Raw genomic sequence first — 24,210 nt, 5'->3', positions numbered from 1 at the left:
GGATTTCTAAGCGGATGCCCGTGTAAGCGTTCCCCTCTGTGTCCAAGTCTTGGGTGAAGGCTAGTTTCTATAGTAACATCACCAGCTCACTGCACCACATTTACAGGGACACAGAGCGTAAAAAGATACAACTCTATCCACTCAGTCGAGCGATACAGGCACCTGCTACAGCAGATACACTGGAAAGCTTCCCTTCTCCCTCGTGGTATACAGTTTTTATGACCAGTGGGAGCTACCATATACTTTCTACTTCAGTTGAAAGCTAAAGCTGTGAGGAGATGTGCCATAAATGTTTTTAACATAAAAATTTGGCATTGGTTGCATACTGTATATTTAATATCAATTGCATATCAATTTAAAAGGATAGTTTACCCTAAAATGAAAATTATTTTATCATTAACTTACTCTCATGTCATTCCAGACCGGTTGACTTCCTTTTTTATTGCAGAATACAAAAGAAGATATTTTGAAGAATGTTGGTAACTTAACACATGGCCCCCATTGACTTCCATTGTATGGACACAGAACCACTGAGACATTATCTGAGTCATATACAGGTTCCGAACAACATGAGATTGAAAAAATGATGAGAGAATTTTTATTTTTAGCTGAACGCTTTAACACGTATCAATAATCATTTTAATATAACAATTATTGTCAATACCGGTATATAGCGACACCCCCACTACAATTTGATGTGACGTTAAAACTTAAATGCAGATGTCTTCACCCAAAATTATTTGTGTAAATCTTATAGTCAAACGTTGGAGGCTCCCGTTTAGCGAAATACAGACAAAATCAGTCAAAATCCTGTCATCATTTCCATAAGGCACAAACAAATGAAGGGCATTATCAGTTGTGCCTAGCCAAAAACAGAGTCACTGTTGCTATGAGAGAAGATAATCTACATGAGAAGCAATGCCAAGACACTGCACTGTTGACCAAAAAATTAAGACGATTCAGGCAGTCGTGACAGAGCGTCAGGCGAAGCAGTGCTTCAAAAATCAGCCATTGTAATCAGAGACATCTGACATGACTTCTGTTCAAGCCCCATTTCTTCTCCGTCTTCTCTCTGGTGGTTACACACTCTTTAATCAGACTGACATGTCATGTGCTGCACTGCTTACTGTGTAACTTTATCTGCGTTTCCCAGCTACTCAGACCCAAGTTCAATTTCAGATTAGTGACTAAGTCAAGCATTTAGACATCCATAACACCCTAGGATCCAGGCAGCAGGTTTTGGAATGAGGTAACTATGGACACATGACCTAGTGGTTAGTCAATGTGATCGAATACATGAGCCGTGATCGAATACATGAGCCATGATGCTCATACGAAGGATACGAGTTTGAATCTGGATTTCCAGAGCTCACCCAATATTTTTTATAATACATAAATTATGAATTAAAGTATTTGAATGAAATGTGTATGAGAAGAACTAGTCATGAGAAATGCAAGAAACAATGAGATCGACATTCTGTGCTCATTTTTATATTTCCATTGATACGTAATATATCTATTGCTAAATAAGCTTAAAATGTTAATTGTTTTTTTTCTCACAAATATATATTTTCTCTTCAGAATACATTAATTAACCCACCTTTGAATTACTTTAAATGGACATATGTGTGTTTTGGATCTTCCCCAGGGTTTTTCCACTTATAGAAAAATGTGAGGCGACCGCCTCCGTCAAATTCCGTGCCGCGTCTGAATCTTGCCAAAATTTTGTAAAAGGTGTTATCACAAAAAACACTGCGTGCACTCAATGAGTTAGGTCACAACAGAGGTCGGAGGTAGCTGCAGATGGGCGGGTCAGCCGTAAGTGGGTGGAACTTTAGCCGCAAGTGGACTGTTGGTTGGTCTATTTAATGTAGTGTGTTGTAGTATTGGTTCATGATCCACAGTTGGTGGCGGAATGTTTTGTGTATTTTGTATAAAAAAAATACAAGACTAAACCCTCCCCAAACCCTAAACCTAACTCAGGTGAAAGTTCAGCACAATCTGTTGGTTGCACAAAATGTCGGAACAGCAGTGAATTATCATTTTTAATAATTGGTAACATAAATAGAAACTGCAGTGCTCGCAGTGGTTTAGAGAAATTGTGGTTTCTGAAATACAAATATAAGAATAGGCATAGTTATTATTTTTATATCAATGTAAAGACATTTGTGTTTTTGAGTTTTTATTTGTTGAAACTTTTATCATGCCGTGCTGGCCGTAACTTCACGTTGAACCTGAACTTCCGGTCGACTAAAACGTGCTTTGTTCAGAAAAAGCTTTATTATTTGTTTTGGTTTTATTATATATTAATTTTATGCATTTTGACAAACAAAACTTTAAACTACGAAGAAAATGTAATTTTTAATAGTGTTTACATTACTGTCTCTACCTCCTGCCATCCTCAATCACCGTGTGAAAATCCAGCCTACTTGCGGCCTAAGCTCCTCCCACTTGCAGTTTGTGTCGTAGACTCCTCCCACCTGCAGTTCTCCGGGCTGCAGTGATCACTACTTGCACTCAATGGACTGAGTGAGTGCACGTTATTTGTAACTGCAGTTGCGTGCAGCGGCACACAATGGAGGTGACATGCTGAAGAGTTGCCGTTTAATTTCCTCCTAAGGAGCTGCCTGTATTAGTTGTATTTCATGGCTGTTCAGGTGAATAATGTTTCAATTTATTGAAAAGGTTTCTTAAATTATGCGGGGTACATCATTGTTATGATTTAAGCTGTGCAGTTGGCTTGTTGAATCAGCGTTATACTGTACACAGCGAGTTGAACGCACATTGTGATCAGAACGACTCTCTTTTTAGATCTTGTTTGTAAAGTGTTTGGTTAAGCCACTTAAAGGTACAGTAGGCCTACACTTGCATGTGTGTACAAGATCAGGATGACATTACCTCCGCCTCATTTTGAGCCAGTGTTGGCATTTTCTATAGCATTTTAATATAAAACTATGTTTAAATGAAGTCATTTACATCTGGGATGGCATGAGGATGACTAAATTATGAGATCACTTTCATATTTGGGTGAACTGTTCCTTTAAAGATGTTAAACTGTAAGAGGCTACAATTATGTGTGTTTGTTTATAGTCTATTTATGTTTTTGATGTTGTTAATGGTAGTGTTAGTGTTAATTGGACTTTCTGATATGCCTTTATAACCGCTACGCTTTTTGAAATCAGCTGAAGCTTCATTCTACAAACTGCTACTTTGTTTTCTCTTAATTTCATATAAAAGCCCTTTTGTTTGGTGAATGAGCTCTTGATTGCCTCCAAAGGCAGTTATCTGGAGTGAAAGAAAAGCGTGCGATACAGAGTTTTCCATGGCACAAATATGACGACGTGCATCTTGGATTGTGCGCTCAGGATTTTGTGCGGCCTTGAATGTCTCTGCCTTGTTCTCTCTCACCATAGAGAGTGATGAGCTTGTGAATTGACACTTTAGCCTAGAGGCCCGTCGTGTGATGGGTTTCTCTACATTTGCGGCTGCATTCATTCAAAGTTACAGGAGATATGTCTGTGCAGGAAGATTGCCCTATGTAGGTGATATTGCAGCTGTATTTCTGTAAACAGATTTGCTGATGGCTCTCTGGAACATTTGATTCTGATTGGTCCAAACATGCCATTCTACGATCAGATATTGTTACAATAAAGACTGCTTAAGTGTATATTGATGGTTGTCAGTGGCAACCAATCTCTCACACTGTTTGTCTCTCTGAGGTCCTTCTTCTCAATAGATAAAAGAACATCAACTCAAATCAATATTTCATGTCATTTTACTTATTTAGTCAGTATGTGATGAGCTGGATTATGTATAGTTGGCGGAAAACAAAATAAAGCCCTTCAGTATGATCACCCTGCCAGGGTTTATGCAAGTGGATCTCATGCAGCGTTGCTCACTCAGAGCACTGGTTGTGGTCTAAACGCTTTGGCCTTCATCGGATTTAAAATAATACCACAAAAGCAATTAAACAAAATCACATCATTATACAGTACTGGCCAAAAGTGATCCTGGGGGGACCATATTTGCACGCTATTTGCTTTTAATGCCCCCTCAGATTAGATTAAATCAAAATATGAGGTGTGTGATACAAAATGGACAAAACACTTTCAAAAAAACTTTCAAAAGGTTTTTATTGGACTAATTATTTGAGAAAATGTATTGTAATAAAAAATGCATTGAAAAACAAAACATACATTGATTACTTTTGATATTTTATATGAATAATAATTGTTATATTGGAAATATTTTAATATTGAATTGTTATTACAAATTGGCAATGCTTTAATATTTAATTATTATTAATTATAAATATTATAATAATTTATTATTATTATTATTATTATAAATATTGGCAATATTTTAATGTTGAATTTTTATGATTGCAGTACATTTTGGCGATACTTTATTATTATTATTATTATAAAATATTGGTAATATTTAATCATTATTATTGATGTTGTTGTTGTTATTTAATATTTTAGTATAGAATATTAATGTTTTGTAGTCATTCTTCTAGGCTTGGTCTGAATAAACTTGTGTTGTGTGTAATGTTTTGACAATGTTCCCTAAATTCTTCTCAAAGCTGAGCTTCAGTTTACACTCCAAACACAACAATGCAGCATGAATAAAAAAAATGTTTTATAAGTGTATAAGTAATCACCATTACTACATACACTTTTCAAAGTCCTTATGTTAGCAGCACTTGTTTCTTGGCTCGTGGAGCAGATGTTCCCAAAGAACACAGACACACGTTACTGTCCCTATGGGACTGAGCGTGTTAGGAATAAAAGATCAAAGACACTAACAGCCTGACAAGGGCTATTACACTCAGTACAGAGTCAAACACCTATTTTGTAGATCACAAACAAATCTTCCGCACCGTCGCATGTGTATTTGGTCAGCTGATACATGCAAACAGTGAAAGGGAAGAAGAAAGGAAACCATGTTCTTTCTATTCCCGAACATCTAAAGCAAGCTGCTATATTCATGGCCAGTGCTTTAGCTCTGTTCTCAGGTGCACAGAGTGGGTGGGAGGCTGCACTCGAAGAGCATCTTTCCTCAGTTGATTGGATTGTGAGAAAAGTGCTAGAATTACTAAAAAGAGCCTGCCAGATCAAAGACAGACCTCCAACAACTTCTCAGGATCTGCTTCTGTTTTTATGCCGCAGATTCCCATTCACAGCCTCATTTTTCAGTCCTCACGTCGGATAACAGCCGAGCTTTCTTAGATAAGCAGTCTCGGTGGATGATAGGGATTAGCCTTTTCATTAAGTGATTGACCCAAGTGTTCTTTCTGTTAAAGTTTTAAACCCTGCATTACATTTAACAGCGCTCCACAGACCTGGCCTCATGCTCCATGCATGGAAATTACTCCCTCTGCAGCAGATTTAACCTCTATTTCCTATTGAGGTCTTACGTTGAGATTTTTTTAACAATGCCTGAGAATTCGTTATCATATTTTATGTGGTTTCAGGGTGTCTTTAATGATTGACGTATGGTTAAAATGGGATTCTTATCGCCTTATTTTTTGACCATGGAAAATGGCTGTGTGCTTTTATATAGCATGTGTGTCTCCTTCATTGCGTGTACAGACATACGTACTTAAAACTTTAGAAATGGATGTGTATTGTGCTAAATATTAACTGCAGGGACATGTTGCACCATTTAGAAAAAAATCCAGTTTCATAATTGTTACAGCTGATTGGGGCTGTTCAACGGTTTAATCGCGATTAATCGCATCCAGAATAAGCAAAAAGTTTGTGTTTGACATAATATATTTCTGTGCACATTTATTTGTATTTATAGACAGTTTCATCTTAACAACATAAACAAACATTACAGCGCATGCGCACTTTTGTGACCCCAACTGAACACATTCATAAGCAATAGAGTGCCTGTAGATTATTTCTGATAACAATCAAAAGAAACCGGGAAGAACTGTTACTTGGCTAAACTTGTCTCTCCAATATTTTGAATTTAGACTGCGATACCAAGCTCAACCGCTAGATGTCAATGTACCATACGGTTTGTTTAAATGCGTCAAAACTACAGGATCCATTCAACAAATCGTTTATTTAATACAATAATTATACAGTAAAATAATAATATAAATTAATATTAAGATAAATAAAATATAAATATTTATATTATTAGACAATAGCCAAACACAGACCGGAAGTTAACTGGGGGTCAGGCACGTGCGTCCAATGAAACGGTCTATAAACAGATACTGTACAGGTACACATGAAGAGTTTATTTCCAAAAAGAGATAACTTTTTTATTGTGCATTCCAATTAATATCAATCAAACTGCAGTTGGTTTCTTTATATTTAAAAATACAGCTAACTTACACAATAAAAACATGAGAACATAAAAATATGATTTTTGAAATATTTTAAAAACGGTTTATATCTTTTTGGAAATAAACTCTTCAACACATACATGTATATATTTAGGAAGTATTTGCATGTATATATTAATATTTATACATAATTTAAATGTATATATTAAATATATATAAATATATATATAGATATCATCTATGTGTATGTGTTTGCAAATACAAAATTAAAATGCACAGTGCACAGACATATAGTATGTAAACACAAACTTTTATTCTGGAAGTGATTAATCGCGATTAATCGTTGAACAGGCCCACAGATGATTCATGTATGTAGCTGTTGCAAATCCATGCAATTATTAGTTAATGATACTTGCTGACCTGTTCTTTGTGGTCCTTTAGGGATTTCTGGACATCGACCTGACAGAGTTCAAGAAGGGTGAAGCTAATGTAACAGGGTTTCAGTTGGTGAATTACGCACATCCAAACGTCAGTAGAATAGTGCAGCAGTGGATGGACTTTGATAACAAAGACGCCAAATCTCCCAAGCGAGGATTGAAGGTGAGATGCTCACTACACCAGATTAAATCCTTCACAATGAACTAATGTACCTGAAAAGATGAAAAATACCTGAAAAGAACCGAATAAGGGCCTGAAACTAAAGGCAAGTAGGTAGTTGTACAATAAATCACTGCTTGGATTTGCGCAATTGAATTACCTCAGAATCTAATATACAAAAAGCTTGTTGTACATTTTCTGTCTGAAACGCTCTATTTAGTCGGCTTATGAGCTTCCATTCAGAAAAACACACAAATGATAATATCAAATATATCTTATAGTAAAGTGCACTTCTCGATTATCTCTCTGCATGCAGTATACCGGCGCGCTTACATACGATGGGGTCAAAGTGATGTCCACAGCCTTCCAGAATCTCCGCAGGCAGAGGATAGACATTTCTCGCCGTGGAAATGCTGGAGAATGTCTGGCCAACCCACCGGCACCTTGGGGCCAAGGCATTGATATCCAGAGAGCACTTCAGCAGGTAACCAACCCTGGAGGGACCGCACACAGACACGCACATTTCTCCAGCATAAACTTTATTTGCAAGACTGACATGGCATCTAATCTGTTGTGATTGGGCGGAATGAAAGACCAATAAGCAAATTACATCTTTATATCTCCTAAAGTTCAAATCGATTCACCAAAGAGACCGTCGCGATCAAATGTGACACGGGTGATAATGAACCAAGCCAGTTGGCAATAAACATTTATGCTGGTAATAACAGAATATGACATGTTTTATTCACCAAAAGATTCATGAGGAAAAGAACACCTGACTTTGTTGTTTTAGCCTTCGGCAGGTGTACGCCTCTTTGCCTTAGGCTGTGTGTGCGAATAAGCGTAGACGAGACAATTTGGCAGGTGAGTCGGAGCAGGATTTGTTTGAGGAAACTAAATATGACTTATTGGAAATCTGTAGAAATGCACTCCGTTTGGGAATCCTACACAAAACTGGTGTTTTCCGCCCACCGGATTGTGCATTTCACTTCATTTCATTAAAAAACTTAATTATAAGTTTGAGGAGAGCCGAGGCGATGCAGTAAGTTGTGTTTCGTCGCACAGAGGTAGACTGTCTCACAGTTGCTTGGGGCTGCGTCTGATGAGAGTCTGATGTGTGCTGGACTCAGGGAATTCGGTCCATCTGCTGGGAGGCTGCAGAGATTGATGTTCAACTCGGTCAATTAACTCCATCATTCGGCCTGGAAGACATTCAGTACTGTACGCACAGAAGAGGCGATGTGAGAGATACAAAACCCTTCAGAGACCAGAGACGAAAGGCAGAAAGACAAAGAAAGAAAGATTATTTTGAAGAGACTCCTTAACTCATTCGCTGTGAATAAAGACATCTTTTGGGTGTTTTCATCTCAGGTTCGGATCGATGGCTTAACCGGACACATTCAGTTCAATGAGAAAGGAAGACGGACGAACTACACTGTCAGCGTGATGGAACTCAAACCGACGGGACCTAAGAAAGTGAGTACTGAAATGTCAGACAAAGGATTAACAAGCCTCTCAATATGACAGACTGATTCACACCTCTAAGACTGATTTATTTGCTTATAGTTTAAATAAAACAGCTACAGGCTTTACAAGATCCAGTTAGTTGGTCATTTGAACAATTCATTCTGCAGACCTAACTAAATGAGCACTGTCTCTTGTCACATCTCCTGTGCGATGTCTCAGGGTTTTTGATGTTGTCCCTGATTTGATCTTTTCTCAGGTGGGTTACTGGAATGAGGATGAGAAATTTGTGAGCACGGCGGCCTACATACACGGCAGTAATGACACGTACGGACTGCAGAACCGCACTTATATTGTTACCACTATTCTGGTATGTCTTCTTCATATAACACATGTAACGATGTTTTTTTCTTTGCTTCTGAATGTGCGTAAACAGTATGCAAAATCATTCAATCAAATGATTTGTTTGTCTCAATGTTTGCTCCTAATAATTGCAACTGTTATTGTTACTTAATAATATTAACTTAATATGCTTGGAAATTAATTATATTTATAATTAAATTAGTGCTGTCAAATCGATGAATTGTAATTGATTCCAAGATAAATGTTTGTGTTTATATACTGTAATATACTGTATGTGTGTGGCGTGTATATTTATATGTGTGTACTGTATAAATACACAAACATAAATGTATATATTATATGAGTAATACATTTTTATATTTATACATAATGTAAATTATATTTAAATATAAATGTATGTAAATATGTGTATATTTACACATGTATTTTATATGCATGTAATTTACATGCCACACATAAATATTATATAAAAAATAATTGCGATTCATCGATTTGACGGCACTAAATGAAATATATATTTACATACACTGTAAATATGTGAAAATATGTGGTAGTTCTCTCAAAGTGCTATTTCTACCTGATCTGACTGAACTTTTTAAATTTAGATATTACCACACACAAAGCACATTTTTACATTTGACAATTTACTATGAAAATACAGAAATATGTACACAACCCAGTTCGGTTTTTCACATCTCACTGCAGAAAAGACAAAAAGAGCTGCAGTTTTTGTTTGTGTGTTTTGTTTTGTTTGTATTTATTCTGCCACCTGATGCATCACCTCCAGTGTTCATCCCTCAGCACGGTAACGGTAATCCTATAGCGTGCAGATAAAAGCGCAACAGCTATTCTGTGCTCTGTCTGTAAATGAGACATAACTGCTCCTCCAGCTGCTGCGCTTTCATCTTCTCCTTAAAGTGGAACCTGGGATTGAATCGCCAGCAGTGGACAAAAGATTAATTTTCCTTTTCTCTACCCTCATTCAGCAGAGATCCTTGGGCTTAGCATGCGTTTTAGCAATTCTGTCGCAAGTTAGGCTTCAGAGGGCATTTATTAACCTTTGATATGTGGAATGGCCTTCTCGTTCCCCGCTGGAGAAAGGGCAGAGCGAGTGGACGGGTTCCTGATGGAGCGACGTGGGGCGAATGGTTGATAGAAAAGAGCCTGTAATGGATCGACGGTGTGGGTTAGGGGCTAAGTGCTCACAAGGGAGCGGGATGGATTGCAGGAAATGGTCTGAACTGTGTTGTTTGTCCTACAGAGACTGTTTATCAAAGATGCCGGGAATAGTCACATCACCTTAGGTGCTCTAAAAAATGATTTCCCTGAAAGACGTGTCGGCCATCTCGGAGGTCTGTATCAGCAGGAAATGTTGTACAACAGCATGGGCCTGTTTCTAGGAAGTTGTTAAAAGTTTTGCTATACTAATGCAATTTGAGATTTGACACCTTTTCACAGTACATTTCGGTTAATTGAAACCAAAATATCAGCCTGAGTATTATTTAAATTATTTAAAGGAACAAGAATTATAATTAGAAATGTTTCCTCAGCAATAAACTTAAACTAAAACTGAAATAAAAATAAATGAAACTTATATAGCGATATATAAAAATGAATATTGAATGATAAAATAAATGAGAAATACTAAAATAATAACGAACATAATAAAGTGAAGTAACAAAATCACTAAAAATGAAACTAAAGTTACCATGAGAACTAAGAAATATAATAAGCCAATAAACTTAAAAATGAAACTAAAATAAAAATAAATAAAACTTATATAGCAATATACAAAATGAATAATGCAATAAATGATAAATACCAATGAAATAATAAATCATAATAAAATGACATCAAAATTGAAATTAACATAACTAAAAATAAACAAATAAAAGCCAATAAACTGAAACTAAAACTGAAATAAAAATAAAACTTACATAGCAATATAAAAATGAATAATACAGATATTAATGAATACTAATAAAATAAAAATGTAAATAACAAAAATGAATAAACAAAAACGCCAAAAATTTACATGAAAACAACAAAATAAAAGCTCATTTGAAATATTAATAAAACTACAATAATACTGAAACACAAAAGTATCAATTTTAAACTTGCACAGAGAGAGGTATTTTTGTCTTCTTCTCTTTCCCTTCTGTGTACACTCTCAGGTTATTCAGTCATCGTGAGCTCAATGTGAGAACAGTTTTGCCACTGACTGTTGTCAGCAGGGCCTCAGGTGCCATGTGTGCAGTAATCTCCTCAGGCCGTCCAGTCTTTCTGAAATATCACAATTGAACATCCAACTCATATTACAGAGCATCCACAAATAGAATCACCCAACACATTCTGCCCAATTGATTGCCTGTCTGTCGATGATGCGCAAAGAAGCCGTCTGAAAATAAACCTGTCAAGTTCATCGTGTTCTAAGTAACAAACCACTATTGCCTCTCTGCTTCATCTGTTTCTTTCCCTGCTCTCAATGTCATGAAATGTGATTTAAGTATTGTTTCTGAATCATCACGCCGTGCCTACACTAGATGCATTGCATGCGGTGCATCACAATGCATCAAAACTGTGATGCTCCCATTATAATCATTGAAGCTGTCGACACTGGAAGCTCCTGTTGCGTTGTGTCTGGAGATGCCTTGCATCTCCAGTTGACGTTTCTATTTTTGGCGTGCCGATATTCAATAGCCTGCTACGTTTCACCATCCATCTTAAATAAAACTATTTTATTTGCAAATAGCATTGTCTGAATGAATTATATGAATGTTTAATATAAATTGTGTTTTTAATAAATTTATCATAGCCAGGGTGGCATGTTACTCATCCTAGTTCTATTAACTGTAATTATTTTAGTTTTTGTTACAATGTTCAAAACTAAGGAAGGAAGGAGGCGGGAACCGACGAACATTAATTCAAACTTTTAATAAAATAAACCAACAACAAACCAAAAGTATAGGGCCGACAGCTACCTCACGGTCGACTGCGGTCGAAACATAAATAAAACTTAACACATTGCCCAGGCCTGGTCCTCTCTCTCGTCCTTCACTCCTGTCGCTCTTCCTTTTATGCTTCCGCTCCTCCGTGAGAGATGCGAGACCGGTGCAACGTGCAGCTGACACTCATTATCACTCGCGTCACCGGCCTCGCACCGTTCCCTCACGGCTCTCGTCGCGCCTTCCTCGTTACAGTTTTTAAATCAAAAGTATGTGCAGTATGTAGAAATACTGAAATTAAAATAACTTTTAAGAGTAAATATTAGGAGTAAATTCTATTATCAATGGATCTGCATTAACAATAAATGCGAATACAGTTTTTTTACCCATTTTATTATTGTCTAAGGCTTTCAGCGTAATGTTAAGTATTGTCTGTTGACTGTTACCGGGTAAGTATGCATAAATGTGGTGATCTACCTGTGTGTCCTATCTAGGAATCCCCATATGTCATGCTGAAGAAGAACCATGAGCAGTTTAATGGAAATGAAAAGTATGAAGGTTACTGTGTGGAACTGGCAGCAGAGATTGCCAAACACGTGGGATACCAGTACAAACTCAAGATAGTGGCTGATGGAAAATATGGAGCCAGAGATCCTGAGACCAAGATGTGGAATGGGATGGTGGGAGAGCTTGTCTATGGTGTAAGTGCTACGTATTTATACATTGCTTTAGGATACTTAAGGGGTTAGGGCTCGAAGGGATACAGCTATGGCCAAAATCTCGCCAGATGGACAGGTATTCCCCTGTGAGGAGAATCGTGAAAAATCATTCATCTAGTGAGATTTTGGCCGTAGTATGTACATTTAGTATTTACTGCTACCATGTAACATCAGATGTTTCCCCGCAGAAAGCTGATGTAGCTGTGGCACCGTTGACCATTACTCTGGTCAGGGAGGAAGTCATCGACTTCTCAAAACCATTCATGAGTCTGGGCATCTCCATCATGATCAAGAAGCCTCAGAAGTCTAAGCCTGGTGTGTTCTCCTTCCTGGACCCTCTGGCCTATGAGATTTGGATGTGTATTGTGTTTGCCTACATCGGCGTGAGCGTGGTGCTCTTCCTGGTCAGCCGCTTTAGCCCGTACGAGTGGCACGCAGAGGACTACGAGGAAGGAGATGAACAGAACCCTAACCAGCCCTCCTCATCATCTGCCCAACCGGGTCAGGGCCAACAGAACCAGAATCAGCAGAGTCAGGAGCAGACCAATGAGTTTGGCATCTTCAACAGTCTCTGGTTCTCATTGGGAGCGTTCATGCAGCAGGGCTGTGATATCTCCCCCAGGTGAGATTGAACTTTGTGTTTTAGATGTTTGGAAATGGGAAAGCTATTGAATTAGCATGTTTAAATTATGGGTGTTTTAGCTACTTGATTGAAACATTGAAAACAAAATGAAAACAAATGAAATTAAAATGAAAACATTGAGTTGAGCCAAAAAGTTGAAACCATTTCAAGGAGTGTGTTTGGAGTTTGGAGTGTGAATTCGCAGAAATAGCGTTAAATCAAAATGAATTGTTTAAGTAAAGTGAACAGCATCAACAATTCATTTGTTTGGGTGTAAAGTTGAATAGATTCTGATTGTTTTGTCTGGATAAAATTGCTCTGAGATCCCAAAGATTGTATTGTTGTAGAAGTGGTTTGGACTCCACATTTCTCTACAATTTAGCATTCATGTTAAAACTTTGATCGTTCTTGATGTGAACAAACTTTAATGGTGTCCAAGCAGATTGTGAAATACCTTTTATGACATTTTCTATTATATACCATTATAGCAAAATAAAATGTGTATAGAATCCAGTCCTTTACACATAACATCCTGTAAGTGTAATTGACTTGGAGAAGAAGTGACGTTCATAAGAAATGATCCAGTTTAATATCTACGTAATATGTCGGCTGGTGATGGGTGATATTTTGATGGGATTGACATGTGCAGATGAGACATGCACTGTGCGGTGTGTGTGGGGGGAACACGGTTGCAATGAATAGAATTTGAATTGCAAATCAATGTCATATTGCATTGAACAACACTGACACGTGCATAATTTCACTCTGTATCTACACTCACCTAAAGGATTATTAGGAACACCTGTTCAATTTCTCATTAATGCAATTATCTAATCAACCAATCACATGGCAGTTGCTTCAATGCATTTAGGGGTGTGGTCCTGGTCAAGACAATCTCCTGAACTCCAAACTGAATGTCAGAATGGGAAAGAAAGGTGATTTAAGCAATTTTGAGCGTGGCATGGTTGTTGGTGCCAGACGGGCCGGTCTGAGTATTTCACAATCTGCTCAGTTACTGGGATTTTCACGCACAACCATTTCTAGGGTTTACAAAGAATGGTGTGAAAAGGGAAAAACATCCAGTATGCGGCAGTCCTGTGGGCGAAAATGCCTTGTTGATGCTAGAGGTCAGAGGAGAATGGGCCGACTGATTCAAGCTGATAGAAGAGCAACTTTGACTGAAATAACCACTCGTTACAACCGAGGTATGCAGCAAAGCATTTGTGAAGCCACAACACGCACAACCTTGAGGCAGATGGGCTACAACAGCAGAAGACCCCACCGGGTACCACTCATCTCCACTACAAATAGGAAAAAGAGGCTACAATTTGCACGAGCTCACCAAAATTGGACAGTTGAAGACTGGAAAAATGTTGCCTGGTCTGATGAGTCTCGATTTCTGTTGAGACATTCAAATGGTAGAGTCAGAATTTGGCGTAAACAGAATGAGAACATGGATCCATCATGCCTTGTTACCACTGTGCAGGCTGGTGGTGGTGGTGTAATGGTGTGGGGGATGTTTTCTTGGCACACTTTAGGCCCCTTAGTGCCAATTGGGCATCGTTTAAATGCCACGGCCTACCTGAGCATTGTTTCTGACCATGTCCATCCCTTTATGACCACCATGTACCCATCCTCTAATGGCTACTTCCAGCAGGATAATGCACCATGTCACAAAGCTCGAATCATTTCAAATTGGTTTCTTGAACATGACAATGAGTTCACTGTACTAGAATGGCCCCCACAGTCACCAGATCTCAACCCGATAGAACATCTTTGGGATGTGGTGGAACGGGAGCTTCGTGCCCTGGATGTGCATCCCACAAATCTCCATCAACTGCAAGATGCTATCCTATCAATATGGGCCAACATTTCTAAAGAATGCTTTCAGCACCTTGTTGAATCAATGCCACGTAGAATTAAGGCAGTTCTGAAGGCGAAAGGGGGTCAAACACCGTATTAGTATGGTGTTCCTAATAATCCTTTAGGTGAGTGTATATGTTGTTGAAGCCTAGAAAGTATTTCGAAGACAGTGAAAAATGTTCAGGCACTTAAAATCTTAGAATATTAGGAAAATTTACAGTTATTCCAAATTAGCATTACGTTTGGGCTTTCGTCCCAGAGTGTCCAGAATTTGTCCTCGGTTTCAGATAGGATTTTCTCTTCATCACTACAAATTACTCGCTTCGCTGCAATTCATTACATAGATTGCCTTGCTCAGGATGTTCAAATCATTCTTAAATGTTTGGGGTCTAGTGATTTCTCAAAGGTGCTGCTGTTATGTAGCACTCGGCAGATTACTGATTTAGTTTGGTAATTTCTCATGTGCAGCTCTTTGGAAATCTGATTAAAGCTCCTTGAATGCTACATCGGAGGCTTTCACCCCGCGCTGGTGCAGAGGCAGAGATGAAGTGTCTCTCGCTACACTGTTGCTGGACTCTCAAAGGTCACCAATTAAAAAGCTCATTAATGGGGCAGGGTGTAGATGGCAACATGAGGTGAATAGCTGTAGGTTCAAGGGCAATGGGAGGGGTAATGTTGTAGGTTTCACACAAATGTCAACACATGACAAGCTCCACACCTGTGGGAACTACAACGTCTTTTTATAGGACATTGTACATTTATAGGATTTATATCAAACTGGATTTTTAAGTCTAACAAGTGCTTCAAGCCAACAGTCCAGATGGATATCTAGAATTCTTGATTCTGCTGCATAATAAAACTTCTGATGGATGTGTGATTCTTTTGATAAGGAGAGAAGAATTGAAAATGTGCATGTGGTTTGTGTTATTGCTCAGCTCCAAAATATAGCAAGCTGCCTATAAGAAAACCTGTATGACTTTCTTCCTTCTGCAGAACACAAAAGAAGGTATTTTGAAGAATGTTGGTAACCAAACAACATTGACTTCCATTGTATGACACAAAACCTCTGAAACATTTCTCAAAATATCTTCTTTTATGTTCCACAGAAGAAAGAGTCATATACAGGGTTTTTATGAAATAAGGGTGATTAAATGACGGCAGCATTTTTATTTTTGGGTGAACTATTCCTTTAACGTTATTTATCAGCATAGTAATGTCCAGCTCTGTTGAAATCAGAGAGGAATCGGGTCTCCTGTGTCGATCACTGATTTCATGACACAGAGTTTCTGTCTATGTTGTGTTCCTCATCAGTCACTAATCAGGTCCCTATTCTGTCAGAATGCTACCTTAGAAATCAGCGTCTATGGAGAATGTAGACAGCAGAGCACATCAATAGATTTTGAAACGGAGCTTTCTGGTGACGTCATTCATATCAGCATAGCAATAATTGCACCCTTTCTGTTTTTGGAATGCACAATTACAACAAGCGTAATTACAAATGAGCATGTTGGCAGGGAGTCATTAGGAATTTGAAATCACAAGTTCGGTTTCATGTCGCTCACACCTTTTATTTTAGGATTTTCTAGGTGTAGTCCAGTTTATTAGAAAATGCAAGCAGTATATGTGTCTTTCCCATATGAAATGAGTAGGGATGCACCGATATGTACATTTTGACCGATAACCGATAGTTCTTTAACATTGGAAGCCGATCACCGATATATTGGCCAATATACAGTATCTAAATATTAATATAAAATTCCCTAAGACTGAAACAAAAGGCAAAAAGTGGACAACTGCTTTTATTTGAAAACATTCACCGCGGAAAACAAGGTAACCGTTAGTTCTCTTTTTTCCCCTGAAAATCATGTACAAAGCCTACTTTACACTAGTTAACGATTCTTTAACCTTCAAACTTTTCTGGTATATTTAATAAACAAATTACAGATGTTCTTCCAGAAAAATGTTTTCAATAGCCACATGTGTAACAGGTCTCAAGACAGAAAGCATTCAGACAGCAGTCTGAGTCAAACAATATGCTTTTGTTCCTATAATTTACATATTTTTGCTAATAGCAGTAAGTGAATGATCACGACAGAAAGACAGTACTGTAATGTATTTTAACTGTGAGCAGCGTGCAGATGAAGTAGTTTAACCAGAGGAAATGATTTAAGATTTATCGGCTTTAATATATCGGCATAAATTTTATTATCGATAAATTATCGGCCGATAAATGGTCATTTTTAATATTATCGGTATTGGCCGATAATTTATCGTGCATCCCTAGCAATGAGTGTTGTGTCTCATCAGCGGTAGCTGAAATGTCAGTGGTGCGAAGCAGAGCGGCACACTGGTTTCCTGTGATGGGGCGTGGAGAGGCTTCAGAGTATCTTAATTAGACTGTGTCATTTCTCTCTGTCATGTCTCGCCGTGACTCGGACTCTGCAGAGCGGAATCGACAATCTTGTAGTGATTACACCTTTTCTCCTTGTGTCACTGAAGTTTTATAAACAATTGAGGCCGGGTTGCTGATGGGGTGTCCGCATTGCGGGTGAACATGTTTGGCTGTGTAGAACATGTCACCTTAAACGCACTGCTGTATGACCAAACGTGTTTCTATATTGAATGGATCACAAACTGGATGTTCAGAATTCTGCCTGTGTGGAATTCAATAAATGTTCAGAAGTTTCAGAAATAGAGAGCTGTAATAATGACTTTTCTCATTCTTTAATCATTTGTAGTTCCCGTCCATCTATGAACATGAATTTACACACTTGGCCCCTACGTATATCCAATGATCACTAATAGGCTAAATTGTGAGTGGTATTCGGCTCTATGGTAATAGTCTGACTGTGGTTTGTGCTGTTTGTGCTTTGGAAAAAACCCTGCTCAAATGTCAGAGCTGTCACTCAAACCTTCCCATCAGGCCTAATTTATGCAAGTCACTCAAGATTATGTATATCTTCTCACACAGGTGGGCCCAGTAATTCTCATACACTATCTACTCTTCCAATCCTGCTTTGTCTCGCAAATGGTATTTGTTTAAATTATCCTTTATGTAATGAATAGGCCTATCGAGTTTTAAAAGGACGGATACGTTTGCTGTCATGAGGGTGGTCGCACAAATTTTTTTTTCTTAAGCAGCCTTTACATGTGTTAATTTATTAAATATTAGTGCTGTGTTACTGTGTTTTGTACATTATTATACATTATATAATTTGAACATTTTGAATGTTCTACAGTATGCTCAAATCACCTTTTTTAATTATTGTACAGCAAAAAATATTATAGAGCAAAAATATTGAGATATTATGGGTGTAACAGGACACAACATTTATGGTTTTTAAGTAACGATTCAGTTCAATCTCAGTACAGTTAGAGGAAAGAAGAGATGCAAAACATAAAATTGCTTGTCTTGTGATGTGTAGACATCAACAGTTTACATTTTTGAACACAATTTTAAATAAAATGCCTGCTTGGTTTTAATAAAAATAAAGTATATAAAAATAAAATGTTCTGCTCTGCAATTATTAAAATAATTCTCAAATAAAATAATCAAAATATTAAATTTAGTAAAAATGTTGTAAAGTGTATAAATAACTATAGATTGCACCGTAGTACTAACAATTTCAGCTTGTTTGGCTACTACAGTTTACCAAAGCAAATAATACAGTAAACTGCACTTTTTTCAATGTGGCTGTCATAATTTGTTCAAGATAAACAGACTTTTATTTTGGCGGGTTGTTGCAAACACCTTTAAATTTTATTGTGTGTTTGACGATAGGTCAGAAATGTGTTTTTATGCCTGGATTCTGTGATTCCGTCTGCAATGTCCACACACCTCTAAGAGATATCATCAAAATTTGGAGAGATAATATATCAAATTTTAGTTCTATCGCCCAGCCCTGGTGTCAATGTTTTAATGTTAATTTGCTGAAAATATTTGTCTGTAGAGATCACAATGATATTGTGCCTCTGTATCTTCATTGTTATAGTTGTGGATGCCCTCTTCTCTTAAAGCAACAACGAGCCATTTTGGTGTATGGTTACCCCATGTGGTTGATAAGCGCAATTGTCTGAAATGTGTGTCGTTAATACTGTCGCAAAGTTTCCCCGTTGTCAGCTCAATACACATGAATTTGTTTACAAAGCTGATGTACCCAGATACGTCGTTTTGAAACTATGTCCACTGATCAGTAGGGATGTAACGATTCACCGTGAGCCGGTTGAAAATCGGTTATAATGAGTGACGATTCAAATCGGTTGAGTCTTGAACTGAATCGCAATACATTTTTTGAACAGCAGGGGCCGCTATTTTCACTGCAAATCTAAACGTGGACATGCTGATATTTCTTAAATGCAAAAAAATCCAAGAAAAGCCCAGACAGTATTAGTTTGTTTATATTAAAGAGACTTTTTCTATTATTAATTTGTTATAAAATTGCAGTTTAGTTTTGTTATTTGAAATAAAACATTATTTTATTATACAAAGAAACGTGAAGCATTTAAGAAATAATGCAAGGGAAGTTGTTCATTTCTAATTTGTTTCAACTCATTTTGTAAAAATAAATCGTGAGTAAATCGTGAATAAATCGCATCGTGAGATCAGAATCGTGACTCGCATCGTGAGCTGAGTGAATCGTTACATCCCTACTGATCAGGTAAAGTAGCCCGTGTTACCATGTGTTCTTCAGATATCATTACAAAGTTTTATGTATTGTTACTCCATAATTTACTACTATAATGACAACAAAGAACAGTAGACCAGTTTTTTGCGTGTTCTCGTTTATGCACGCTGTTTTCATAGCAAGTTGAGTGATTACACAAAACACAACGCATGGACGTGAATGTGTTTATTAACCTTTAGTCATTTTCTGTTGTTATTTTTTCGGAGGTCACTAAACACACTCGCGACCAGGCGTTGTGTTTTGTGTAATACTACACTCAACTCGCTATGAAAACAGCGCATAGCATATAATTATACATAACGATAACATTAGCCAACTCAACGACTGAACTGTTCAACAATTACATGCATAACTGGTCTGAACTATGGAATCTGCACCTTTCTACCACAAAACGTTTATTGTGGTTTGGTAGTCTTCGTTTACATGCATTACACAAATTCGTGACAAGAAAGAACATGCTAGCTATCGACACTGGGGCAAAAAAATATTATCTCTCAACTACCTTACAGTTATAAATTGTGAACCGGTGGTGCACCAATGAACAACCTGAACACATCCTAATAACAAATAAGCTCAAAAGTACAGGAGTGTAAGAAAAATGTACATATATCACTTACAAATCCAGTAGCAGGACCGCTAGGTCTCCATCAGTTTTGCAACCAGTTGCCTCTTTCAGCTCGCACCACCGAGTGTAAGCCTGTCCGATATTGATTCGTGATCGGGCTAGTGTCCGATCACTCTCTCTCTTTCTTTTCTTCGCTTCCTCCAACAAAACCCTGATTTTTTTGCAGGCTCTGCCATGGTGATGGTTTGGAGACTTGAGTTGAACTAGATGGTCTCGTCTTATTGTTAGATGTTGGCTAAGTTCACCCAGACTATGAGTAAAATGTGACGTATGCCGTAAAGCAGGTGATGGGCGGGGCTTGTGAACCTACCCACGTACCAACGTTACAAGTGTGATTTCAGCCGATAGAGGGCTGCTTAGATAGCAGCGGCAGTAAAATTCGTCCAGTTAAAAGTTGTCCCACCACTAAAATAATTTTAGAGAGATTATTTTAAGGTCGAAAAACGGCTCGTTGTTGCTTTAAATTTGGAGGAATTTTTAAAACAAACTTAGAAGTTATAGATATCATTTCGGGTATAAACAGGCCTTCAGACATTACTTGCCTGACATGCCCTGAAAACCACATTATAGGCAAAAGACAGTTCTACCCAGGCTGCATTAAATGCCTGAGTCACACAGCGAGTGGGTTAAGGTGATCTTTGATAAAAGCAGAACCCGTCTAGTTGTTGAGTGGTTGATGGAACATGTGCCTGTTCTTCATCTCATGCCTGTTACACTGATAATGGCTCTCACAGGGAAAAAATCTTATCCATTTCTCCCAGTGCCCTGCCCACAATGGCACATCAGAAGTCATCCCCTATCATTACCTCAACTCACACACGAACACTTTGACAGCCCACCGCACACCTACATCACTGATTAACTTTATAGAGGATAAAAGTTGCTCTACCTGTCAGGTTCAGATGGTTTTGTGTGTTTTCTACCAAACTTCAACATGCTACAGTACAAAACACTATTAGCCAAAGTATATGTGAACATTTTATGTTTGAAAATTTACTATCAACAATCAAAATGCAGTATTATATTACATATTATTATATTATATTTTTATATTAGTAATGCAGATATTTCCTACATTATACCTGTCTTGCCAACAATTACAGTATGTTTGGCAAATTTGGGTTGACATGTCAAACTTTTAGTTGTAATGTTCAGGCTGTGGCACTTGCTTTGTTTTCTTGATGTTTCTTTCAAATCTAAATAATTTCCATTCAGATCACATGATTCTTTTTCTCTCTATAAATCTATTCAGTTCATTCATACTTTTTTCGAATTCCATTCGGCTCTTTTTCTTAATTCCATTGTCTCCTTGAACAAAAGCACAGCTCCCTCAAAGACAGATGAAAAGAAATAAACAAAAGGACACTATCAAATATACTTTAAGATAGAATATTACTTTTGTTTTATCTTTTTTTGTTGTGCAGCAGGCCCTTTAAAGCGAGAAAATGAGCATAAAAACACTGTGTACAGCAACAGTTTTCTTTTTAATGATCTTGAGTGAAATGGTCTCTCGAGGACTTACACTTACACTTGTTTTGCAATCCTCTCTGTGTTTTCTCCGAGGAGTTCTGCACTGACGCTTTTGGAGAAACTGTTTTAGTCAATGACCAGTGTCTGGATATTTAGGGATCTTGCACACATCAGCTCATTTCTGTGTGCTGAACAAACACTTTACAAGACATTACAGTCCCTTTTTCTTTGTTTGTTTGTTTGTTCCAGATATTCAAATGCTAATCGTCAATACTCTGTTTACAGATAGACTACCATTGTTTTTTGGAGTTTCATCTCAAAAAATCTGTATCTTAAGTGTGTCAATAAAAAGAGAACCTTCACCGTATAGGCTACTCTTTAACACAAACAAGGTGTACTAATATGCTTTAGGAGCAAGCCAGTTTAAAGGGTACAGCCCTATTGACATAATAATGGTACATCTTTGAACAGAAAACAATGTGCCATGTTTATAATGTGGAACCCAGGCAGTATATTACATTTACATTTATTCATTTGGCAGACGCTTTTATCCAAAGCGACTTACAAGTAGGAGAGCATATAAACATTTTGTCAGCACGCTAAACAATACCGTTAGTTTACAAGGCCATGCTACTAGGAGGATTAAAGCTGGAGTAAGCAAAGGAGAGAATGAACAAGACATTTTATTTTTTTCTAGACACAAGACAGGCAGTTATTGGTTAATCAAATAAATGCGGACCAGGTATGTTTTGAGCTGTTTTTTGAAAGTTGTGAAGGATGCTGCAGTTAGGGTGGAGGCTGGCAGTTAATTCCACCACAGGGGAACTGAATGAGTAAAGGTTTTTGCAAGCGATTTGGTGCCTCGCTATGAAGAAACAACCAGGCGTCGCTCATTTTCAGACCGAAGATGACGGTAGGGGATGTAGACCTGGAGCAGTGACATAATCATGACAGGATCGTGGAACACGGCAGCCGTTCATCCAATGATGGAGAAGGGTGTTATAACAGGGCAAATATCCAGATGCATGTTGTAGTCGGCTGCTCTTTGGCATTTTAAACAGTTGGCATGTGCATCAGTGGTACAGTAATGCTGTGCAGCATCAGTAAAGTATGCATCCGATCAGAATCGATCTGTAGTGTGATGTTAAAAGACTGTGCCAGAAATGTGGGAAATGAAGTCTGTATGAGAGTGACAGTGATGGGTAAAGGCAGTTCAGGAGAAGTTTAGAGGGCGAATCAGACAGACAGCTGAAAAGAGAAAAAACTGTGGACGAATGCTGAACAGAAACATACCAGTCATGGAGTGGGTTCAGTCAGTTCAGAGTCGACAGAGAACTGATGGTGACAAAACCCATCTCTGTCGCCTGTTTGGAGAGCAGAATGTGCTGCCATGGCAACGCTGAAAGACATGGGTGTTTCCTCTAGAGTGGCACAGCGCACAGTGTGAGAGCACTGCCGCTGAGTACCGCGCGTGTATGTATGTGCGTTTGCATACAGTAAAGAGTGTGTCCACTCTTTACTGTATTTCTCTTAATAGTGTTTCCAGTGTCTTACTAGCTCTCTGTAAACTCATAATTTATGTAACAAACAAATTGATGCATGGATTTAATTACTGTGATTGGTTGTCAAGATTTATCGAGGCGGGTTTTTTAGACACTAGATATTTTACTGTGTGTGTGTGTAGTAAAGACCAGTTTCCACAGATATCTGGGCCACCTTCAGTAGCAAGTTACTGTATCTTCAACAGGGCAGTGGAGAAGATTATTCCCATAATTTATATAACGCAAGATGGTGGTTCTATTTCAGCAATGGATTTCATGAGACACTTACACATTAGTCTTAATAAGAAACTGTGCGTGCAAGTGAGTGATTTATGAAATTTAAGGGGTACAAATAAATCTCAGCCATTTCCCCTAAACACATCACACATTCAGTTGCATATGAGTGCCGTGCTTGAGAAATTAACATATTATAGAGACATTAGTGACATTTGTCAGTGTATTTCTGTCATTATTTGCACTTGTTTGTAAACAGCATCTGCATAAGGGTCTTATTCCATACATGCAAAAAACACTGACTTTTGAGAAAGTGAGAACAGCAGCACAGATTTATACAGGGATAGATTCAGACATGTGACCATAGAAATGGGATCAGTGTGTCAGATTCACACTGCTCAAACGGTGCCTAGCAAAAGCTGTCAAACAATATCAGAGGAGCTGAACGGCAATCTCCTCCGCCAGCTTCAAATTGTCTGCCGCCCGAGCCACTTATTGCACACATTTTGCCCATGGTATGAAGTTTTCTGAATTTTGACTTGATGTTATTACTGTACTATAGTAATGGCTGATTCACTGTGTATGAGAGCCAGGGATTTCATTATTCGGGTAAACCGGTATGTGACAGTTTTGGTCTCAGGCAGGCAGGTTACTATAGTATTTAGTAAAACTTAACTACACTGCAAGCTACTAACCAGAAGTTCATTGATGTTTAATTTATGTAGATTCATTTCCAGTTTTGGTACTTTATATAAATTTGTTTATTTCAGGTTGGGGG

The 24,210-nt window shown here is 37.8% G+C and overlaps 1 protein-coding gene across 6 annotated transcripts in view; it reads left to right on the top strand.

The window, feature by feature from the left end:
* gria1a (glutamate receptor, ionotropic, AMPA 1a) overlaps nt 1-24,210 on the top strand; it is an 81,164-nt gene that overhangs the window by 37,090 nt on the left and 19,864 nt on the right. For all 6 annotated transcript variants that reach the window (XR_008964110.1, XM_057348812.1, XM_057348811.1 and 3 more), the window contains exons 6-11: nt 6,746-6,904; nt 7,218-7,385; nt 8,273-8,377; nt 8,625-8,735; nt 12,168-12,374; nt 12,581-13,014. Coding sequence is in view for 5 of the 6 variants with exons in the window: in XM_057348812.1 (XP_057204795.1) it covers nt 6,746-6,904; nt 7,218-7,385; nt 8,273-8,377; nt 8,625-8,735; nt 12,168-12,374; nt 12,581-13,014 (1,184 nt within the window). In the remaining variant the exon portion in view is untranslated. The remainder of the gene's footprint in view (nt 1-6,745; nt 6,905-7,217; nt 7,386-8,272; nt 8,378-8,624; nt 8,736-12,167; nt 12,375-12,580; nt 13,015-24,210) is intronic.

Source organism: Triplophysa rosa, linkage group LG13 (genome assembly GCF_024868665.1).
Source record: "Triplophysa rosa linkage group LG13, Trosa_1v2, whole genome shotgun sequence".
Lineage (NCBI taxonomy): Eukaryota > Metazoa > Chordata > Actinopteri > Cypriniformes > Nemacheilidae > Triplophysa > Triplophysa rosa.
Note: the sequence above shows the minus strand (reverse complement) of the source record. Positions and strands in the feature narration are given on the sequence as shown.